Source organism: Wallemia mellicola (genome assembly GCF_000263375.1).
Source record: "Wallemia mellicola CBS 633.66 unplaced genomic scaffold WALSEscaffold_7, whole genome shotgun sequence".
NCBI lineage: Eukaryota > Fungi > Basidiomycota > Wallemiomycetes > Wallemiales > Wallemiaceae > Wallemia > Wallemia mellicola.
In genome coordinates this window covers 400,519-418,214 of record NW_006531964.1, presented here as the reverse complement: position 1 = coordinate 418,214, position 17,696 = coordinate 400,519, and the positions used below count along the sequence as shown (strand labels likewise).

The 17,696-nt window shown below is 41.7% G+C and overlaps 8 protein-coding genes across 8 annotated transcripts; 6 read left to right on the top strand and 2 right to left on the bottom strand.

Annotated features, from left to right (window-relative positions):
- Window positions 1–67: 67 nt before the first annotated feature.
- On the top strand, window positions 68–694 carry WALSEDRAFT_63907 (hypothetical protein; the record flags this gene model as incomplete). The annotated part of the gene is made up of 1 exon (XM_006957904.1): window positions 68–694. The coding sequence occupies one exon, from the start codon at window positions 68–70 to the stop codon at window positions 692–694; it is 627 nt and encodes a 208-aa protein (XP_006957966.1).
- WALSEDRAFT_68622 (hypothetical protein) lies at window positions 119–1,890 on the bottom strand. The gene is made up of 2 exons (XM_006957903.1): window positions 1,834–1,890; window positions 119–1,789 (listed from the first exon to the last, which is right to left on the bottom strand). Exons 1-2 carry the CDS (start codon window positions 1,878–1,880, stop codon window positions 832–834), a joined length of 1,005 nt encoding a protein of 334 aa, XP_006957965.1. The 5' UTR covers window positions 1,881–1,890; the 3' UTR covers window positions 119–831.
- A 570-nt stretch (window positions 1,891–2,460) lies between these two features.
- Window positions 2,461–3,925, top strand: WALSEDRAFT_68621 (DEAD-domain-containing protein). Its single transcript, XM_006957902.1, has 2 exons — window positions 2,461–2,496; window positions 2,564–3,925. Exon 2 carries the CDS (start codon window positions 2,618–2,620, stop codon window positions 3,875–3,877), a length of 1,260 nt encoding a protein of 419 aa, XP_006957964.1. The 5' UTR covers window positions 2,461–2,496; window positions 2,564–2,617; the 3' UTR covers window positions 3,878–3,925.
- Window positions 3,926–4,415: 490 nt separating this feature from the next.
- On the top strand, window positions 4,416–6,436 carry WALSEDRAFT_17885 (regulator of G protein signaling superfamily; the record flags this gene model as incomplete). The annotated part of the gene is made up of 3 exons (XM_006957687.1): window positions 4,416–4,566; window positions 4,613–5,358; window positions 5,405–6,436. 3 exons carry the CDS (start codon window positions 4,416–4,418, stop codon window positions 6,434–6,436), a joined length of 1,929 nt encoding a protein of 642 aa, XP_006957749.1.
- Window positions 6,437–7,400: 964 nt separating this feature from the next.
- Window positions 7,401–9,154, top strand: WALSEDRAFT_57209 (hypothetical protein; the record flags this gene model as incomplete). Its single annotated transcript, XM_006957901.1, has 3 exons — window positions 7,401–7,538; window positions 7,585–9,021; window positions 9,068–9,154. Exons 1-3 carry the CDS (start codon window positions 7,461–7,463, stop codon window positions 9,152–9,154), a joined length of 1,602 nt encoding a protein of 533 aa, XP_006957963.1. The 5' UTR covers window positions 7,401–7,460.
- Window positions 9,155–9,225: 71 nt separating this feature from the next.
- Window positions 9,226–11,611, bottom strand: WALSEDRAFT_60188 (hypothetical protein). Its single transcript, XM_006957900.1, has 3 exons — window positions 10,713–11,611; window positions 9,512–10,667; window positions 9,226–9,462 (listed from the first exon to the last, which is right to left on the bottom strand). The coding sequence occupies exons 2-3, from the start codon at window positions 10,439–10,441 to the stop codon at window positions 9,268–9,270; spliced, it is 1,125 nt and encodes a 374-aa protein (XP_006957962.1). The 5' UTR covers window positions 10,442–10,667; window positions 10,713–11,611; the 3' UTR covers window positions 9,226–9,267.
- WALSEDRAFT_68617 (phenylalanyl-tRNA synthetase) lies at window positions 10,493–11,868 on the top strand (the record flags this gene model as incomplete). Its single annotated transcript, XM_006957899.1, has 2 exons — window positions 10,493–11,641; window positions 11,687–11,868. 2 exons carry the CDS (start codon window positions 10,493–10,495, stop codon window positions 11,843–11,845), a joined length of 1,308 nt encoding a protein of 435 aa, XP_006957961.1. The 3' UTR covers window positions 11,846–11,868.
- Window positions 11,869–12,894: 1,026 nt separating this feature from the next.
- WALSEDRAFT_32292 (P-loop containing nucleoside triphosphate hydrolase protein) lies at window positions 12,895–17,263 on the top strand. The gene is made up of 6 exons (XM_006957898.1): window positions 12,895–13,651; window positions 13,701–14,062; window positions 14,111–15,343; window positions 15,390–16,087; window positions 16,135–16,251; window positions 16,299–17,263. The coding sequence occupies exons 1-6, from the start codon at window positions 13,272–13,274 to the stop codon at window positions 17,187–17,189; spliced, it is 3,681 nt and encodes a 1,226-aa protein (XP_006957960.1). The 5' UTR covers window positions 12,895–13,271; the 3' UTR covers window positions 17,190–17,263.
- The last annotated feature ends 433 nt before the right edge of the window (window positions 17,264–17,696 follow it).

Here is a 17,696-nt window from a genome sequence, read left to right as displayed (position 1 = left end):
CGGGGAAGTCTTAAAAGAGCAAAGTATTGTATTTGTTTTTCAATTATTATTTTGTATGCACGTTTTAATGACTAATTTCCCGGGACCGAATAATGAAGTTGATCCTTACGCCCTTATCGCCATGACCACGTCGTTTTTATCGTCTATGAGCTCGTCGAGCACAGGCAGTGGTACTTCGTCTGTAAACCCTTCGGGTGCATTCGTTTTCCAGAGGTCAGGGGAAGACAATTTCAAGATTTATAACGGAACGAGTCTGAGCAAAATAAAGAAACATGATGAACCGGTAATGAATGTGATATTCCAGGGTAATAAGGTCGATTTGTATAATGACGAGAAGAAGTGTATCGCTACTGCGAGGCATGCAGAAAAGAAGAAAGCATATTATACCACACTAATCATAAAAGACTGCCCGGTGATCATCGTCGATAGAAAGTCATCGTTCACCCTAGTAGATGGCACACCATGTAGGCCAGTAATTGACAATAAAACTATCACAATCATAGATGACAGGAGCAAACTTGCCTTGGCTTCTTTCGAACTAAACACTCGTTCATTTACAAAACATGGCGTTCTCAGATTGTTTGCACCACATTTGAGCAACGAGAGCCTTTCATTTATGTTCATTTCTATCATAGTTTTGCTGAAGTTACAACGTGATAGAGAATCGTACACTAACATCTCGGGTATCATATAAAAAAGGCTCAAACGAGTCTTGTATACTTCTATACCTCCAATTTACTCTTCGCGATATAAAAATATTTAACTCTAATTACCTTTTTGTATTATTGAATGTAAATCCTGTATACACGCTACCTTATCTCTATTAAACATCTATTCAAATGAGTCGACATGTTTGCTAGGAGCCCGTATACCCTGTGCCGCCATCCTAAGTGTCCTGAATTCATTGCTTGAGTAGACCTTCTGCGTTGAGGCAAACTTGGCTGATTGCTCTTTAAACCAGTCAGGAGCATCGATGACTGGTAACTCAGACGACTTCGCGGGTAGAGTCGCTTTTTCAGCTTCCAACGTTGTACCTGTGTGCTCAACAAAGAACTGATTGAGGATGCTAGCCTTAATGAGGTGATTTAGCCTTTCAGCACCGACTGTCTTTGCTGTACTTTGGATTTGCATTTTCGCCTCAGCTGCCCAATCATTCACTATGTGCAAATGATCAATGTCGATTAGGAATGCTGTCAAATCTTGTCCAATTATTGAATGATTTGCTAAAGCGAGGAGGTTGACAATTGTGGGTGTGTGCTGCGAAATAGAAATAACAAAGCTGTGGTATTGGTCCTGCTTTAGTTCCTTAGCATAATCCAGGAGCACCTTAGATACTTCGATGGGTCTGAGGAGAGCCATATCATGTCCTACCATTCCTTCTACTATGGCATGAGTTTTCTGAAGGTCGAGTGATTGTAATGCTAATGCGTTGACTGTTTGCCTGCTACTATCGCTGCCACCTAGTAGATAAGCCGTCGTTGTGAGTGATGACGCCGTTGAGAAGAAAGATAGCGGATCAACGTTGAGCTTGCATGTCGCTCTCATGGATATAGATGCTGCTCTACATAGTAAATTTATCATTCTAATCTGCGCATCGCTATCCAAATCTAGAAGGTCGTCGTCATACGCAGCAGAAAGTTTCTTAAACGCAAAAAGTAGATCCTCTATGGCACTTAATGTGATCTCCTGTGAGCTGATAACATCTGGCTGACCATCCAACTTCTCTATTTTCTCCTCAATCTTTATCGTGTTACAGATATCAATCAGGGATTGCTCTGAATGAAGTGCGCTGTATATATCAGCTAATTGTTTTATGGATAGAATATCGCATACTCTATATCTCTGCATATCTCGCGTATGCATTCTATTGCGAATGTCATCGTTAGGGATAAAGAGATTACAGCTGCGAGATTGAAGATTTGGAGAGTGATTGCATAAGATAAGTATACATTAGCAAAATTGATGTAATCACATTGTACGTGTTGTATCGTATTGTGTTAACAATCAACCAACAAGTCGGAATCATCTTAAAAGAGGAGATCCCAATCTGAGAATGATAGTTTGAATAAAATTACTAACACTTTATACGAGAAACTAGATTACTTTCTTCATTCGAGATATTGAACATACAGGATTTGATAGAGTAGAGATGCTGGGATTAGATGTATATATATATAGAACTGATATATCCAACGTACACTCTAATAAATATTTTCTAATACTATTTATACTTCACAAAAATTCTCATCCTTATCAAACCTTCTCTTAGATAAACCACGAGGAGATGTCAAAAAAGGATCTTACGGAAGCTGAATTAGCAGCTAAAAAAGAACGCAAAGCCGCTAAGAAGGCTGCTAAAGCTGTTGTAGAGGAGAAGCCAGAGAAATCATCTGAAGTGAGCGACGAAGCTGCAGAGAAGGCAGCAAAGAAGGCAGAAAAGAAGGAAAAGAAGAGAAAGTCTGAAGCTGTAGATGGAGATAAAGCAGTTGAGGAGAAAGGCGTGCGTTCTCTTCACGTTATGATCTAAATACCGTCTAACAGCATATAGTCTAAGAAATCTAAAAAAGTTAGCGGTGCCAGTGATGAGGAATCCGCTAAGTTTTTCAAGGATAATAACATGACTGTATCAGATTCGTCAATCAAGCCTTTGCTCAAGTTTGACGATTTGCAAGTCGAAGAATCACTTGTTAAGCCATTGAAGAACTTCGAAAAGCCAACACCAATTCAATCTATCACCTGGCCATGTTTATTGCAAGGCAAAGATACTATCGGTATTGCTGAAACGGGTTCAGGAAAAACACTCGCATTTGCTATCCCTGGTTTATCCAGACACGTTCTCAGCGACGCATCAAACAAGACAGCATCTATCTTGGTTATTGCACCAACACGTGAATTGGCTGTACAAACATATGACAACATCGACAAATTGAACATCACCCAGTCAATTTGTTTATACGGTGGTGTCAGTAAGGATGAGCAAAAGAGAACGATAAAGAAAAACAAACCTAGAGTTATAGTTGGTACACCAGGTAGATTGCTTGATTTGGCAAATGATGGAGGTGTTGATTTCTCAAACGTCAAATATCTCGTTCTTGATGAGGCTGATAGAATGCTTGACCAAGGTTTCGAGAAGGATATTACAGCAATCATCAGCAAAACACCAAAGGAAAGACAAACTGCTATGTTTAGTGCAACTTGGCCTCAAAGTGTTCGCGCCCTGGCTGCTACATTCATGAAGGACCCTGTTAGAGTAACCGTCGGTTCAGAGGAGCTCACAGCTAACAAGCGTGTTGACCAAGTAATCGAGACTCTTGACAATGGAAGGATGAAGGAACAACGCTTAAATGCACACCTCAAGAGTATAAGAAAAGATATGGGTAATGCTAGGGTATTGGTATTCGCGTTGTACAAAAAAGAAGCAAGCAGAATTGAGAACACTTTGAGAAGAGGTGGTCATGCCGTCGGCTCAATCCACGGTGACCTCTCACAACAACAGCGTATGAAAGCACTTGCTGATTTCAAGGATGGTAGCGTACCTCTTCTTGTAGCTACTGATGTCGCTGCTAGAGGTCTTGATATTCCAAACGTCGAAGTAGTTATCAATGTTACCTTCCCACTTACGATTGAGGATTACGTTCACAGAATAGGTAGAACTGGTAGAGGAGGTGCTTACGGAAAGTCAATCACATTCTTCACGGATGACGACAAGTCACATGCCGGAGAGTTGATGAAGGTTTTGAGAGAGGGTGGATATGAAATTCCAGAGGGTCTTAAGAAGTATCCTGCTGTTATCAAAAAGAAGGAGCACGGTGCTTATGGTGCATTCTACAAGGATATTGGCGAGGCACCTAAGCCAAAGAAGATAACCTTTGACTAATTGTATGCTTGTAGTTAAAATATTATTATTGGGAATGTGATTTTATAGAAATAAAAGCTAAGAAAAGCGAAAATTTGAGAATGCTCAAAACCGCAGACATTTTGTGTGCTTTAATGTATAGTATAAATGATGCTAGTGTAAACACTGAGTAATTTGTCATATTGATTTAGATGAAGATGTGACTTGCCTTCTGTGTTGATATTTGACACGTAAAACTGAATACATGGGCATGTAAATATAATGCAAAAGTAATTTCTCTATCACCTTTAGGTATAAAGAACGAGTTAAAAACGGAGAAAAAGGGAAGTTCCTTTGTGATACCCTGAATCTACGGTTAACGGTAAAGTGAGTATTTTACAGTAATAAAAACTCCTAAAGAATAGCCTAAGAATGTAAATTCCCCAAGAGTTGAAAGAAATTCCAGCGGATTAACGTTTATGCATGATGCACTGACGGCTGTTCCTCCTTCACCTACACTTCCAAGACGATGGACGCCGGGGACAAGGATCAACCGCGCGTTAAGTTTGATTCTAAGAAGATGAGCCAGTCGAGCCAAGTGATGAAGACGAGCAGACGGGGAAGACCCTTTGTACGGGATTTGCATGATCTTTTCAGTACGATGGTAGTATCTTTAGATCTCAAAACACATAGAAACATATTCAAGAGTTATTCAAACTCATTCACAACCGGTGAGTTCGCCACTTTGCTATACTATAATGTTCTTATGCAATCTAGACGAAGCATGTAGCAACTTACACAACCTCAAATTCAGTCAGAGCGTTAGACTCCCAGATCCTAACAACCCTTCTAAAATTATTACTACAACGTCGACGACGACATTCTCGATGGAGAGACAGATGGCCAAGGGCGTATGTCAGATCTTCATGGACGCTCATCTGATCATCAACGCAAGCGATACATCCTCTAGAGCCTTCAAGGATAGGGGTATATACTTAATAACACCGAAAGGCTTGCACGTCTTAGAACGCTTCATCAGCAAAAATGGTATTAGTGCAGAGCACCTTATTAACGTCTTTTCTACACAAACGATCTGCTTAAAGCTGCTTCATTTAGAAAGGCGTCCTATTGATGATGAGATTCTCGTCAACAAGCAAATAATCAACATTGTCTTCAGAAGGTTCGTTGGCAGACAACCAAATTATTCTCCAGAGTCTCAACCATCGAAACAGTCCATGGATAAGGATAGCGATAAGGGTAATGGTGTACCCGTAAACGATATATACATGACGAAGGCAGCTGTTTCCTCAGAAGTTGCAGACATACACCACACTTTCGCTTCTAATGCTGCACTCGATTGGTTGCTCGACTACACCACAATAGCCGGTCGTGATGAAGCGGCTGAAATTGCTGCTCACTTCGTTAGATATGGCCTTATTCGTCTGGTCAGTGAGAAAGGCAAACGGGGTGACGATCTCATAGTTACTGTCAACTACGCCCAACACCCTGATGACACTGTTTTAGTGAGTTAATAGCGTTTTTAAAATCTTATCACTAATTAATATTCAGGAATGCCAGTTCAGAGCCGGTAGCAAGTGTGAATACGGTATCACCCCTGCAGGCAGACGCGCAGCTCTCTGGGAAACAGGCTCAACAAATGAATCTTCTGACTCGCTTGACAGGTCTTCAAGCTCAAAACACAGAGATTCTCACAATCTCGCGCGCCAACAATCCAAAGCTGGCGGTCAACTGCAGGCGCAGTATGCACACGAGCGTACCCGCGATGCTGCCGTAGCAGTCGCATCAGCTCATCATAAAGAAAGCAACACTGGTCGTCTCAAACAAATACTTGATGACCCAGCTCTTAGAAGCTTATTTAGAGAATTCTTACGATCAAACTTCTGTGAAGAAAATCTTTCCTTCTGGTTAGATGTACAAGATTTCAAGAGAAAGTTCTCAACAACGTCCTCAGCTGTTGCAAAACCACAGCACTTTGGCTTGTTTTCAAAATCAAGTGACAAGAAAGGAGGCCCATCAGCGATGCAGCAGCATCAACAGGATATCAATGCGATGGCTTGTGTCATTTATAATACCTACCTCGCTCCATCATCATCCTCGGAACTTAACATAGATCATGGATTGAGAGCTGAGTTAGTCAATTATGTGGCAACTATTAAAAGAGAAGCTCGTGAGAAGTACGGTACAGAAATTAAACCAGATACTAATGAAGATAATGGCCTCGGTCAGATACCATTACAAGCGTCACAAATATCACGTCTCATTGTTCTTTATGAACGTATACAAGCGTACATATTTAGGTTAATGGCAACTGATAGTGTACCAAAATTCGTGAAGACCGAAAGATTCCTCAATTTGATGAAGACATTTGAAGAATACCAAGAAACGCTCATCCACGACAAATCCACACCACCAGTACCACCACTACCGAAGGAAAATGAGGGATCTAATAGCTCACTGAGATCGCATTCCGTTCACTCACTACGCTCATCAAAGAAGAGTCATAATTCAACTGAAGCACTTGCCAACACCACTTCCAATACCTCATTAGGTTCAAAGCAGAGCTCCCGAGAGGATAGCTAAGTGGAGCAATTTGCTAATCAATGCGATAATAATCAAACCTAATTACGTTACGGATTACGATTAATATTATAATAAAAAATTTACACTACTTGATGAACATGCAGGCATTGGTTCATCAATAATCATTTTAATACGTGGATTGTTATTCCCTTAAACAATATCGTAGCGGTATCTTACAGTAATATTTTATATACTTTTTAATATACATAATAGCCATTTAAAATTTGACAGCTAGATTGACAAGTCAGTGACATTATGCAGTGTGATTTATTTTTTTGACAGCTTTTTTGGCATTTAAAGCGCCGACAGACGTATAAAATGTTTTTGTTTTAAAATTCGACATCATCAATGACGCAGTTTGGATACAGAAAATCAAAACGAAATTCGAAACACCCAGGATGGTCATACAAACTGTCTATAATAATTTACTAGGTTTAGGATTTATATTCACTGTGACTGCACCTACGATCCCGTTGCAAGTCTATCACGGATATAAGATCGCAGCATCAGGGGACGATAAAGAAGCACAGGAGTACTATAAGCAGCGATCTGAAAGCATAGACCGCTTCACTCGAAAGATCTACGACAAACTCGAGTGGAAGGAGGACGAGCATTTTGATCCGGAGACGGAGGACCCCAAATAATTTACCCTAAATGTTTCTCTCTTGTTAATATACCACTTAAACGAATATATCATCGGCTACAAAGAGATGTATGATGTCTTTCTTTTGTCTTTCTTTTATGAGAGTCTCTGCAGCTCGAAATAATGATTAGAGACGCGCTCGAACCCCTTCTCTCGCGTAGGACAACTCTCTAGCGCACTTCAGTTACCGTACCTAGATGCGCTTTTCTTCAACCTTAGATGCACCCTTTATGGTGTTTTTCCATAGTGTTTGTAGTACGAAATCATTTTTTTATTTCATTCATCTCGGCATCTACTTTTCACGAGGTTGTACCTCCCGTGATTTCTTCTGCAAAAACGTCGATCCTCCAGGATCATAAGCATAAAACGCGAGAATTAGAAATGTCCCTGGCGAGCTGGTTGGACGACGTAAACAAGAGACACGCTAATACGGTATACGCGTCCAAAGAGATCGACAAGGTGAGCCACCTTTGATTTTATTAGAAGATCCCTAACGGCTTTATAGGAATTTCAGAAAATTAGAAGGCGTCGCTCAAAATCTCTGGGTAGCACTACCGATATTCCGCCAGCGCGTTCACCTAAGAAAACGGATTTGTGTTTAGACATACCCCAATCAAATTTCAATAGGAGGTCTAACACAGCGAGGAAATGGGAGAGTAGTTCCGGGATGGCTACACCTACCACGCCTAGGAAGGCGCTCGCACAGACACAGCCATCGACGCCCACATCGTCTTGGACGTCTAACAGAGTCGTTGGCGCGACGTTAAAAGGAGTCAACAGAGCTATACCGTCACCAAAAGAACGCGGTATACCGCTGTCACCCAATAGCTCTTCCAGACGCGTCGAATACCCAGGTTTTGGAGAATCTGTGAAGAAGCTTGACTTTGGGGGCCAGAGGAGGCGTAACTCACCCATTGTTAATCACTACGAGAAGGATGTCTTCGGTGCGTTATTGCCGGGTGGAAATAAAGAGAATATACCACCTGGTAGCGAGTACCCACAGTTGAGCCCATCATTGGGCGCCTCTTTAGGTATCTCTGTGGAAAACAACCCCGAGGTATCCGAAAAAGGACCTAAAATGAGACCAAAAGAACCAAATGTCTTGAAGAGATGGCAGCCAATAAACGCATCAGCGAACACCCCACGGGAGCGCAAGATATCGCCATCTTTGCGTCAACTCAAGACACGCTCAATGCCTACGTTTCCACCATCCGTGTCATCACTCAGGAATACCCAGTCAACAAATTCATCACGGTCTTCACTCACATTATCAACTAACGATAACATTGGTCGTTCACCTAATGGGAAATTAGGCGATAACTCTACAACTAATACTTTCACGTCATTTACTTCAATTCTTAACGACATTGATCATGCTCACGATAATAATAAGGACATTAATACATCTAATAAGGACACTAATAAGCATAAACATCATAGATCACTCTCAACACCCTCAATCGTGGTGGATAATGAAGCTGAAGGTGAAAGCGAAGCGGGTGATATCTCTCAATCCAGTTTAATAGAGCTTGATGTTGACCATGAGACAGTAGCACCACAATTTGATCTCGCAGCAACCCCGAGGAGTGATATCTTCAGCAATAACATACAGTTATTCCCTGAGGTTGTTGCGCCCAAACCGATTCACGTACACATTGGTAATCCTTTGGGCAGAATTGAAGAAGAGGCGAATGTGGCACACCGTCCACTCCCAACTCAGCCTATCAACAGATCACCAAATAGACACAGACCGCTACCCTCACCAATGCTTTCTCCTAGCATGCAGCCCAAATCTCCCTTGATGACGCCGCCTTTGTCAACACCCAGACATGCTGCTTTGCCGGCTCCTCCAAGCGGAGTTGACGTCTTTGCGGAAGCTGCGAACAATAATGCCAATGCTTTGAAACCAAAGCGCATTTACAAACCAGCTCTTAACAAGAATGTGAGTTTGTTTTGCTTTAAACGTGACACTACTTATATAACTACAGCATAGTGCACCTAGCTTCATCAGCCAAAGGAAGCTTAACGCACCTAACGTATCTTATGCAGCTACACCCCCACCAGCGAAGAAGTAAGGAGCTCTAATGATAGTATAATATGAATATCTCTACTATTTTTACAATCTGATGTGCATGTGTAAATGCCTGATGTATACAAGATAGTGTACATAATGACTAATGCGGTGGTATTATATTGGACTTTCTTTATTGAACCTTTTGATTGCATCCACGCTAAAATCGGCAGGACCGTGCTTGATCCAGTCGATGGAGTACATACCAAGGTTGTTTGGAAATGGATATGGGATTGACTTATGGTTGAGGCTTTTCTCCCAATCTGTCATCGTATCCCTATCATCCATGAAGCTATGTATCGAGCTATCTTCCTGATATCATGTGAGATCGCAAAATATATGTGCAAGAACTTATACACACAAGCGTAATATCGAGGCTTTTTAAGTATTCCTCCTTCTTCTTCCTTATTTCCTTCTCTTCAGCTTTAGCTTTCTCGTCTTTTTCTTTCCTAGCCGCAAGGGTACCTTTGACATCCGTAGCTTTCTCAGTCATGTTAAACAAGGCACCGATATCCATTGGACCCTTTGGCTGTGGCTTTCTGGGTGTGGTTGCACCGGATGTGGAGGGTGACGGTTTCATCTTCTTGAAACTTGGCATGTCCTTCTTAGTATTTAAGGACGCCGGTGGTACAGCTGGTGACGACTTTTGCTGACCATCTGCATTTGATGAGTCTGTTTTCATCATGGGAGCATCTGATTTCTGCTTAGAAGTTGGTGTACCTGCCTCGCTAACGCTGTGTTCTTGGGTATCTTGGGAAGTCTTCCCGGTGCTACCCTTAGAGATTTCATTACGCTCTGCGCGATCAGCCTTCGCGCGTGCAGATGAATCAGCTTTCTCTTTCTCCTTCCTTTGCTGTCGTTCCTTCTCTTTCTGTTGTCTGTCGACTTGTGCCTGTCTTTCTTTCCGCTCTTGTACTATATCTGGCAGCTTCTTCGCCTGATCTACCTCTTTCTTAGGCTGTTCTTCCGCCCTTTGAGGCTCCTTCGACGCAAATTTCGTAGATGTCGATACTTTGACTTTACTGTTTTTAGCTTGCGAAGTCTCCGTCGTCCTTACTTTCGGTTGAAGTGGGATGTTGGTATTTCCAGTAGATTTTGAAGTACCTCTCTCATCTTCTTCTTCTTCGTTATCACTCGATCCTACGACTCGAGGTCTCTTCTTAGTAGTTTTTGCTGTATCTACGTCCATTTCATCCTCTGATGCGCTCAACAAACTCGAGGCTTCAGATTCTTGGCCTGGTGTAGACGATCTTACTGGTGGTTCAGATAGCGGTGATGATCCAGTCGACATTTCAGTCCCCAGATGATTGTTTATGTGAGAGAAGCTTTTTAGCGTACGACCATGATGATACTGAGATCACAGATTGCTAGAATATCAAAATCGAGTAAATTATCTGTAAATCTATCCCTCCGCTATCAATCTACCCTCATAAACGGCCAATCTTACAGTCGGGATGAGTTCACAAACGCACCGTCGTCTATTCTCGCTCTCACAGAGCGACAATTGCATCAGCAACCTAGTCATCCGATTGGTATTTTAAGATCTTTGATAGAGAACTCACTCAATAATTACCAACATTTGACCGCACCTTCGCCGATTGTTTCTACTTACAAGAATTTCGACGAGTTGGAATTCCCAGAAGACCACCCAGGGAGAAGTTTATCAGATTCCTACTATCTCAACAAAACTACTATGTTGCGTACTCACACTTCTGCACACGAGTGCGATGTCTTCAAAAAAGGTACAGACAAATGGATCCTCACGGCAGATGTATACAGGAGAGACGAGATTGACAGCTCTCACTATCCTGTTTTTCATCAAATGGAGGGTGCTTGTGTTTGGGATGATACTACTAAGAACGTCGAAAAGGCAATCGAAGAGGAATTGCATCTTTTAGAGAAAGCACTGGCACATACCAACGTCATAACAGAGGATGTTACCGTCAATAACAATCCAAACAACCCATATCAACTATCACAGAGACCAGAAGTTTCTGGTTTGATCGTAAAGCACTTAAAAATGACACTCAACTTACTCGTATACAATTTATTCAAGCATGCTCAGAATGTCGACGCCGAACCACTCAAAGTGAGATGGATCGAAGCCTACTTCCCTTGGACTGGTCCTTCTTATGAACTTGAAGTACTCTGGGAAGGCAAGTGGTTGGAGCTTCTCGGATGTGGTGTCATGCAACAGCGCACACTCGAACGTGCTGGCATGGGACATAAAAGCGGCTGGGCTTTCGGACTTGGTTTAGAGAGAATAGCAATGGTCCTCTTCGGTATACCGGATATCAGACTGTTTTGGTCAACAGACGCACGCTTTCTCTCACAATTTGAGTCAGGGAAGATCAGCAAGTTCGTTCCATACTCAAAATACCCGCCATGTATCAAGGATGTCAGCTTCTGGGTGAACAAACCCTTCCATGAGAATGACCTCTATGAAATTATCCGCGAATGCTCCCAAGATCTCGTTGAAAGTGTTGAATGTGTAAGTTTTAAATGTGTCTTCTGAAATCGCTAAAGATACACTCAGATTGACAACTTCGTTCATCCGAAATCACAACGTCATAGTCTTTGTTATCGCATCAATTACCGTTCGATGGATAAGAATCTGACAAATGAAGAGGCGAATGATTTGCACGCGAGCGTGATTGAAAACATCAAAAAGGCCTTCAATATAGAGATTAGATAGATTTTGTAAAACAATATACATTTACCCTGTAGATTGCTCATCCCGCTCACAGCATCTTAAGGAAATGATACTCTGAGTCATAATGTTCTTAGCTGCTCTATTTTGGTTTCATAATACTAGCAGTAGAACTCACGAAATAGAAAGCTTTGCGAAGCTTATGTAAAGGGGCTTTAAACATATAATACCTTACCGTCGTGTTCTATGCCATCTCCTCTAATCAACGGCATAAGTTTGATCCGTTTAGTTTTCTCCGGGTGATTCAACGGAGTAAATATAGTTTTTACGTTTACACAGATTATCCATTGGTATGCTGTTCCTTTCTACTAAATCTCAGGCAATCTCGACTATCAATCAAGCTCAAACTATGCGTTCCTAGAAGAAGGTGTCTGTATCACCGTGCTGTGCTGTATTCCTCTGCTCATAGGATGCACCGGGATTGAGAGCCATCCTTCAGAGCATCTTATAGGATAGATAGCGGTAATATTTATTCGAAAGTCACGCTTTGTATTTTTTGCCCGTGTCCCAAATTGCACAAAGACAATCATTGTACAATATAAGCAGGTACAGCAGTTCATACATAGAATAATACAACAAATGTGCTCTACATATACGTTTCGCTTCAATTCAAGGAAACCTTCAGACATCCTCATTGGAGATATTAAAGAGGATATTCCGAACAGGCACCAATAAAACTACCAATCAGCAAACAAATATAAATATGCACGCATTCCCATATTCGCTTAATACTAACGCGTAGTATCTTTCGGCGGGCGGCTGTAACTGAGAAATTCTCAGTAAGGACGACAAGGAAATGTATTTTATTGAATATCGAATAAATGAATAGAACATTTGCACGGTATAAAAATTACCTTAATAGTCTTGGTTCTACGGTGGGCGGACATACTGATAGATTGCCCCCGCTGAGTGGGCGCCGGAAGATCAGATCATACTGGAAATATCCTTAGCATCTTTAAATCACACAACCAAGTCAGATCAAAAACTTTTCGTTTAGATCTTCCAACAAACGCAAGAAAACACACAAAGACTTGAAGAAGACATGTCGAGCTTAACAGCCGAGACTGCAGCTCCCGCAATTGAAAAGGCAGCTGCCACAGAAGTAGAATCAGACTCCTCCTCTATTAAAGAGAAGAGTTCTGTTCTTAACGAAAAGAAAGGAAAGAAAGATAAGAAGGACAAGAAGAGCAAAAAGAGCAAAAAAGGAAAGCGTAAGGATGACGACGATGAGGGTGACGGTGATGTCGAGATTGATGCTCCTGTTGCTCCTAAACCTGCGTCGCTTCTACAACTCTGGAAATACGCCACCAAAGGCGAGATCATACTCAACTTGATTGCTCTATTCTTTGCATGTGGTGCAGGTGCAACACAACCATTATTATCTCTAATCTTCGGTCGTATGGTCTCAACAATGACTACATTCACCCAAAAATCACTAGAATATAGGGCCAATCCTAGTGACCCAGGACTTACACAAGAATTCAATGCCGCTGCAGATGATCTCAATGATGATGTATCAATGAACTGTATCTATTTGGTCGTTATTGGTGTCGCTATGTTCATCGGTACTTATACTTACACCGTCATTTTCACATACACCTCAGAAAATATCTCACGCCGAGTCAGAGAAATGTACCTTCGCGCTGTTCTGCGTCAAGATGTCGCCTTCTTCGATAAAATTGGTGCTGGTGAAGTTGCAACCCGTATTGAAACAGACACTCACTTGATTCAAACGGGTGTGTCAGAAAAGGTCGGAACTGCTGCTATGTATATAGCCACATTTATCACAGGGTGAGTATGGTAATTAGATTTCTCGACATTCTATTTATATCTATCGCAGTTTTATTATCGCCTTCGCTCGTCAAGCCAGATTAGCAGGTGTCATGTTTATCATTGTACCTTGCATTGCCGTGCTTGGTGGATTGTTGACTACTTTCACGTCAAAGTATCAAACCCGTTCACTTGATAACATTGCAGCATCTGGTAATCTCGCTGAGGAAGTCATCTCAACAATCAGAACAGCTAAGGCATTCGGATCTCAACTCCTACTTGGTAACCTCTACGATGAGGAACTCCATAAAGCTCGCAAAACAGGATACAGAGCAGCATCAGTTAATGCACTTGGTTTGACGGTCGTATTCTTCATTATATACTGTTCATACGCGTTGGCATTCGCGTGGGGTGTCACATTGATATTAAAAGGTCAGTATTTCATTTTTTTAATTGAACTAATGACTAAAAGTGAAATAGGCGAAGCAGACTCTGGTCAAATTGTCTCAGTATTGATGTCAATCTTAATTGGTGCTTTCTCACTTGCTATGATGAACCCTGAACTTCAAGCCATCGGTAAAGGTCGTGGTGCGGCTGCAAAAATTTACGAAACAATCGAAAGAGTACCATTCATCGATAGTGCAAGCGATGAAGGCCTTAAGCCTGCAACAGTTGATGGTAATATTTCATTTACTGATGCAAACTTCGCATACCCAGCCAGACCTGAGGTTCAAGTTATGAAGAATTTCACAGCCACCTTCCCTAAAGGACAGCTCACGGCCTTGGTTGGAGCATCTGGTAGTGGTAAGAGTACATCGATTAGCTTGATTGAACGTTTCTATGATCCTCTCTCCGGTTCCGTCAAGTTGGATGGTAACGATCTAAAGGATATCAACGTCAAATGGCTTCGTAGCAAGATCGGTCTTGTTGGTCAAGAGCCTATCCTATTCAATGACACTGTCCGTGCCAATGTTGAACACGGTTTGATCGGAACTGAAATGGAACACTGGCCAGACGAACAAAGGTTGGAATTAGTTATCAACGCTTGCAAGGTTGCTAACGCTGACGGTTTTATCAACACACTGCCTGAGAAATACGACAATTCAGTTGGTGAACGCGGTATGCTCTTATCTGGAGGTCAAAAGCAACGTGTTGCTATCGCCAGAGCAATTGTATCTGACCCTCCAATCTTACTCTTGGATGAAGCAACGGCAGCCCTCGACAGTGCATCAGAGTCTATCGTACAAAAAGCTCTCGATAAAGCAGCAAAGAACCGTACGACTATTGCTATTGCTCACCGTTTGTCTACTATCAAGAATGCTAATCAGATTATTGTCATGGGTGGTGGTGAAATCCTCGAAGTTGGCGATCACAACTCGCTCACTGCCAATCCTAACGGCGCATACTCAACTTTGGTAGCTGCACAATCATTGGCTCAAGCCAAGAGTGATGAAGCTGCTCAAACCAAATCTGGTACTGTTGAAAAGGAAGAAGCAGAGGAAGAGATCGACCAAGAGGATGTTATTCCAATTGATCGTGTCAAGAGTGGTCGCTCAATCACTTCACAGGTATTAGAAAAGCGTAGAGAAGAAAAAGGTGAATACAAAGAGAAGAACTACTCGTTCTTCCAAGTCATTATCGAATTAGTCAAGCTCAACAAGGATGGAAGATGGATGTATGCCATTGGTGCTGCCGCTGCATTCGTCACGGGTAGTAAGTATATTTCATCATGCTTATTTCGTAATTGACTGACCAACAGGTGTTTATCCTATCTTCTCTATTCTGTTCGGTAAAACATTGCAAGATATTTCACTTAGTCCAGAAGACCCAAATTACCACTCACAAATGAGACATAACGGTGACAGAGATGCCCTTTGGTTCTTTGTCATAGCCATTGGATCAGCTATCGCTATTTACATTCAATCACTCATGATGCACTCTGCAGGTGAAAAATTAACTTACGTCCTTCGTCACAAATCATTCAAGAAACTTCTCCGTTCGGATATAGAGTACTTTGATCAAAAGGAGAACAGCACTGGTGTTCTCACATCTCAACTAGCTGATAACTCACAGAAGGTACAAGGTTTAGCTGGTGTAACTGCAGGTACAATTATCCAATCTTGTTCGACATTGATCGTTGGTATTGCTATCGGTATTGGTTATAATTGGAAACTCGGTCTCATTGGTACTGCTTGTATTCCATTCACATTGAGTGCTGGTATAACAAGACTCCGCATTGTTGTTTTGAAAGACAAACGCAATAAAAAGGCATACGAAGATAGTGCTCAATTAGCTTGTGAGGCAGCTGGATCTATCAGAACTGTCGCATCTCTCACCAGAGAAGATCAACTCTCCCAGTATTATCACGATGCTTTGGAAATTCCGTACAACCACAGTGTTAAGAGTGCTATTTACTCTAGCGCTCTTTACGCTCTAGGACAATGTCTCACATTCTGGGTAAGTAAAATTGCAGCTGTCTAATCATTTATTGATTGTCTTGGCAGGTTCTCGGTCTTATCTTCTGGTACGGTACTCAACAACTCACGAAATTGGAAGTAGACATCCAAGGTTTCTACGTTACACTTATGGCAGTTATCTTCAGTAGTATTCAAGCAGGAAATGTAAGTGTTACGAGTCACCTGTATAAACTTACTGATAGCTCTGATAGGTATTCGCCTTCGTCCCAGACATTTCTAGCGCTAGAGGTGGCGCTGCTCGAGTTCTTAATTTACTCAGGATGAAGCCTGAGATTGAGGTCGAGTACGACAATCAAGACGGCAAACACCTCGATACTGTTGAAGGTCATATCACATTTGAAGATGTCCACTTTAGATATCCAACTCGTTCAGATGTGCCGGTATTGCGCTCTCTCGATTTGGAAATTAAGCCAGGTAGCTACGTCGCATTGGTAGGACCATCTGGTTGTGGTAAAAGCACCACCATTCAGCTCATAGAACGATTCTATGACCCGGCGTACGGTTCAGTCAAGCTCGATGGTCATGAAGTGAGGGACCTCAACTTGAACAATCTCAGATCGCACATGGCATTGGTTTCTCAGGAGCCAACACTCTACGCTGGTACAGTCAAATACAATATTCTCATGGGTGCTGTCAAGCCACACGAAGAGGTATCTCAACAAGAGTTGGAGGATGCGTGCGCAGACGCCAACATTCTTGACTTCATTAGAGATCTTCCAGATGGCTTTGAGACACAAGTCGGTGGTAAGGGTACACAATTGTCGGGAGGACAAAAGCAACGTATTGCCATCGCTAGAGCACTCATTCGTAAACCAAAAATTCTCCTCCTCGATGAGGCTACCAGTGCTCTCGACCAAACGAGTGAGGCTGTCGTTCAAGCTGCATTAGATAAGGTTGCTTCAGGAAGAACAACTATCGCTATTGCACATAGACTATCAACAATCCAGAAGGCAGATAGGATATATGTCTTCAAGGATGGTAAAGTCAGCCAAGCGGGTACACATAAAGAGCTCATTGAACAAAAAGATGGACTCTATGCCGAATTGGTTGCATTACAAACACTTTCTAAGAAGGATGCTTAGATTGTTTTCTTTCATTCTCGCATTATTTCATCTTCGGACATTTAATTTTATATATTAGGCATTAATGGTACCGCTCATGCATAATTATTAATAAATATTCTATTGTTCCATAGAGAATGTTGTGATTTTGAGTGTAACTATCCATTATTTTCCACTCAATAATATTCCAACCCTCGAAAAGCAATTATCCAGCTAATTAACTGTCTAACAGTAGGAAACATGATGTAATTTGAGTCTATGATTAAGACGAGCACCATCAGACAAGTGAAGCATATTAGACTATCTCAATATATTGTAAGTACACAAAAATCCTTGCGTAAATATTGCAAGACAATTCTTCAAAGTACTAAAGGTTGCTTTTGCGTTTCATCATGACAACTCTAACCTGAGTTATTAAGATAATCCGCTTGGTTTTTTCCGGATGATCTACGGAGTAAAAGCTTTAGCAATACTATAAATTATCTATTGTTATGTTACTATTTTCGATAAATCTCGACTCTTAACCAT

Coding starts and splice junctions, on each gene's coding strand:
- WALSEDRAFT_68622 (XM_006957903.1), bottom strand. CDS start 1,880: ATGACATTCGCAATAGAATGCATACGCGAGATATGCAGAGATATAGA. Junction 1,790..1,833: donor GAGATATGCAGAGATATAGA/GTATGCGATATT, acceptor TGATATATACAG/CGCACTTCATTCAGAGCAAT.
- WALSEDRAFT_68621 (XM_006957902.1), top strand. CDS start 2,618: ATGACTGTATCAGATTCGTCAATCAAGCCTTTGCTCAAGTTTGACGAT.
- WALSEDRAFT_60188 (XM_006957900.1), bottom strand. CDS start 10,441: ATGTCGACTGGATCATCACCGCTATCTGAACCACCAGTAAGATCGTCT. Junction 9,463..9,511: donor AAAGCCTCGATATTACGCTT/GTGTGTATAAGT, acceptor ACATGATATCAG/GAAGATAGCTCGATACATAG.
- WALSEDRAFT_32292 (XM_006957898.1), top strand. CDS start 13,272: ATGACTACATTCACCCAAAAATCACTAGAATATAGGGCCAATCCTAGT. Junction 14,063..14,110: donor TGTCACATTGATATTAAAAG/GTCAGTATTTCA, acceptor AAAGTGAAATAG/GCGAAGCAGACTCTGGTCAA. Junction 15,344..15,389: donor CGCTGCATTCGTCACGGGTA/GTAAGTATATTT, acceptor ACTGACCAACAG/GTGTTTATCCTATCTTCTCT.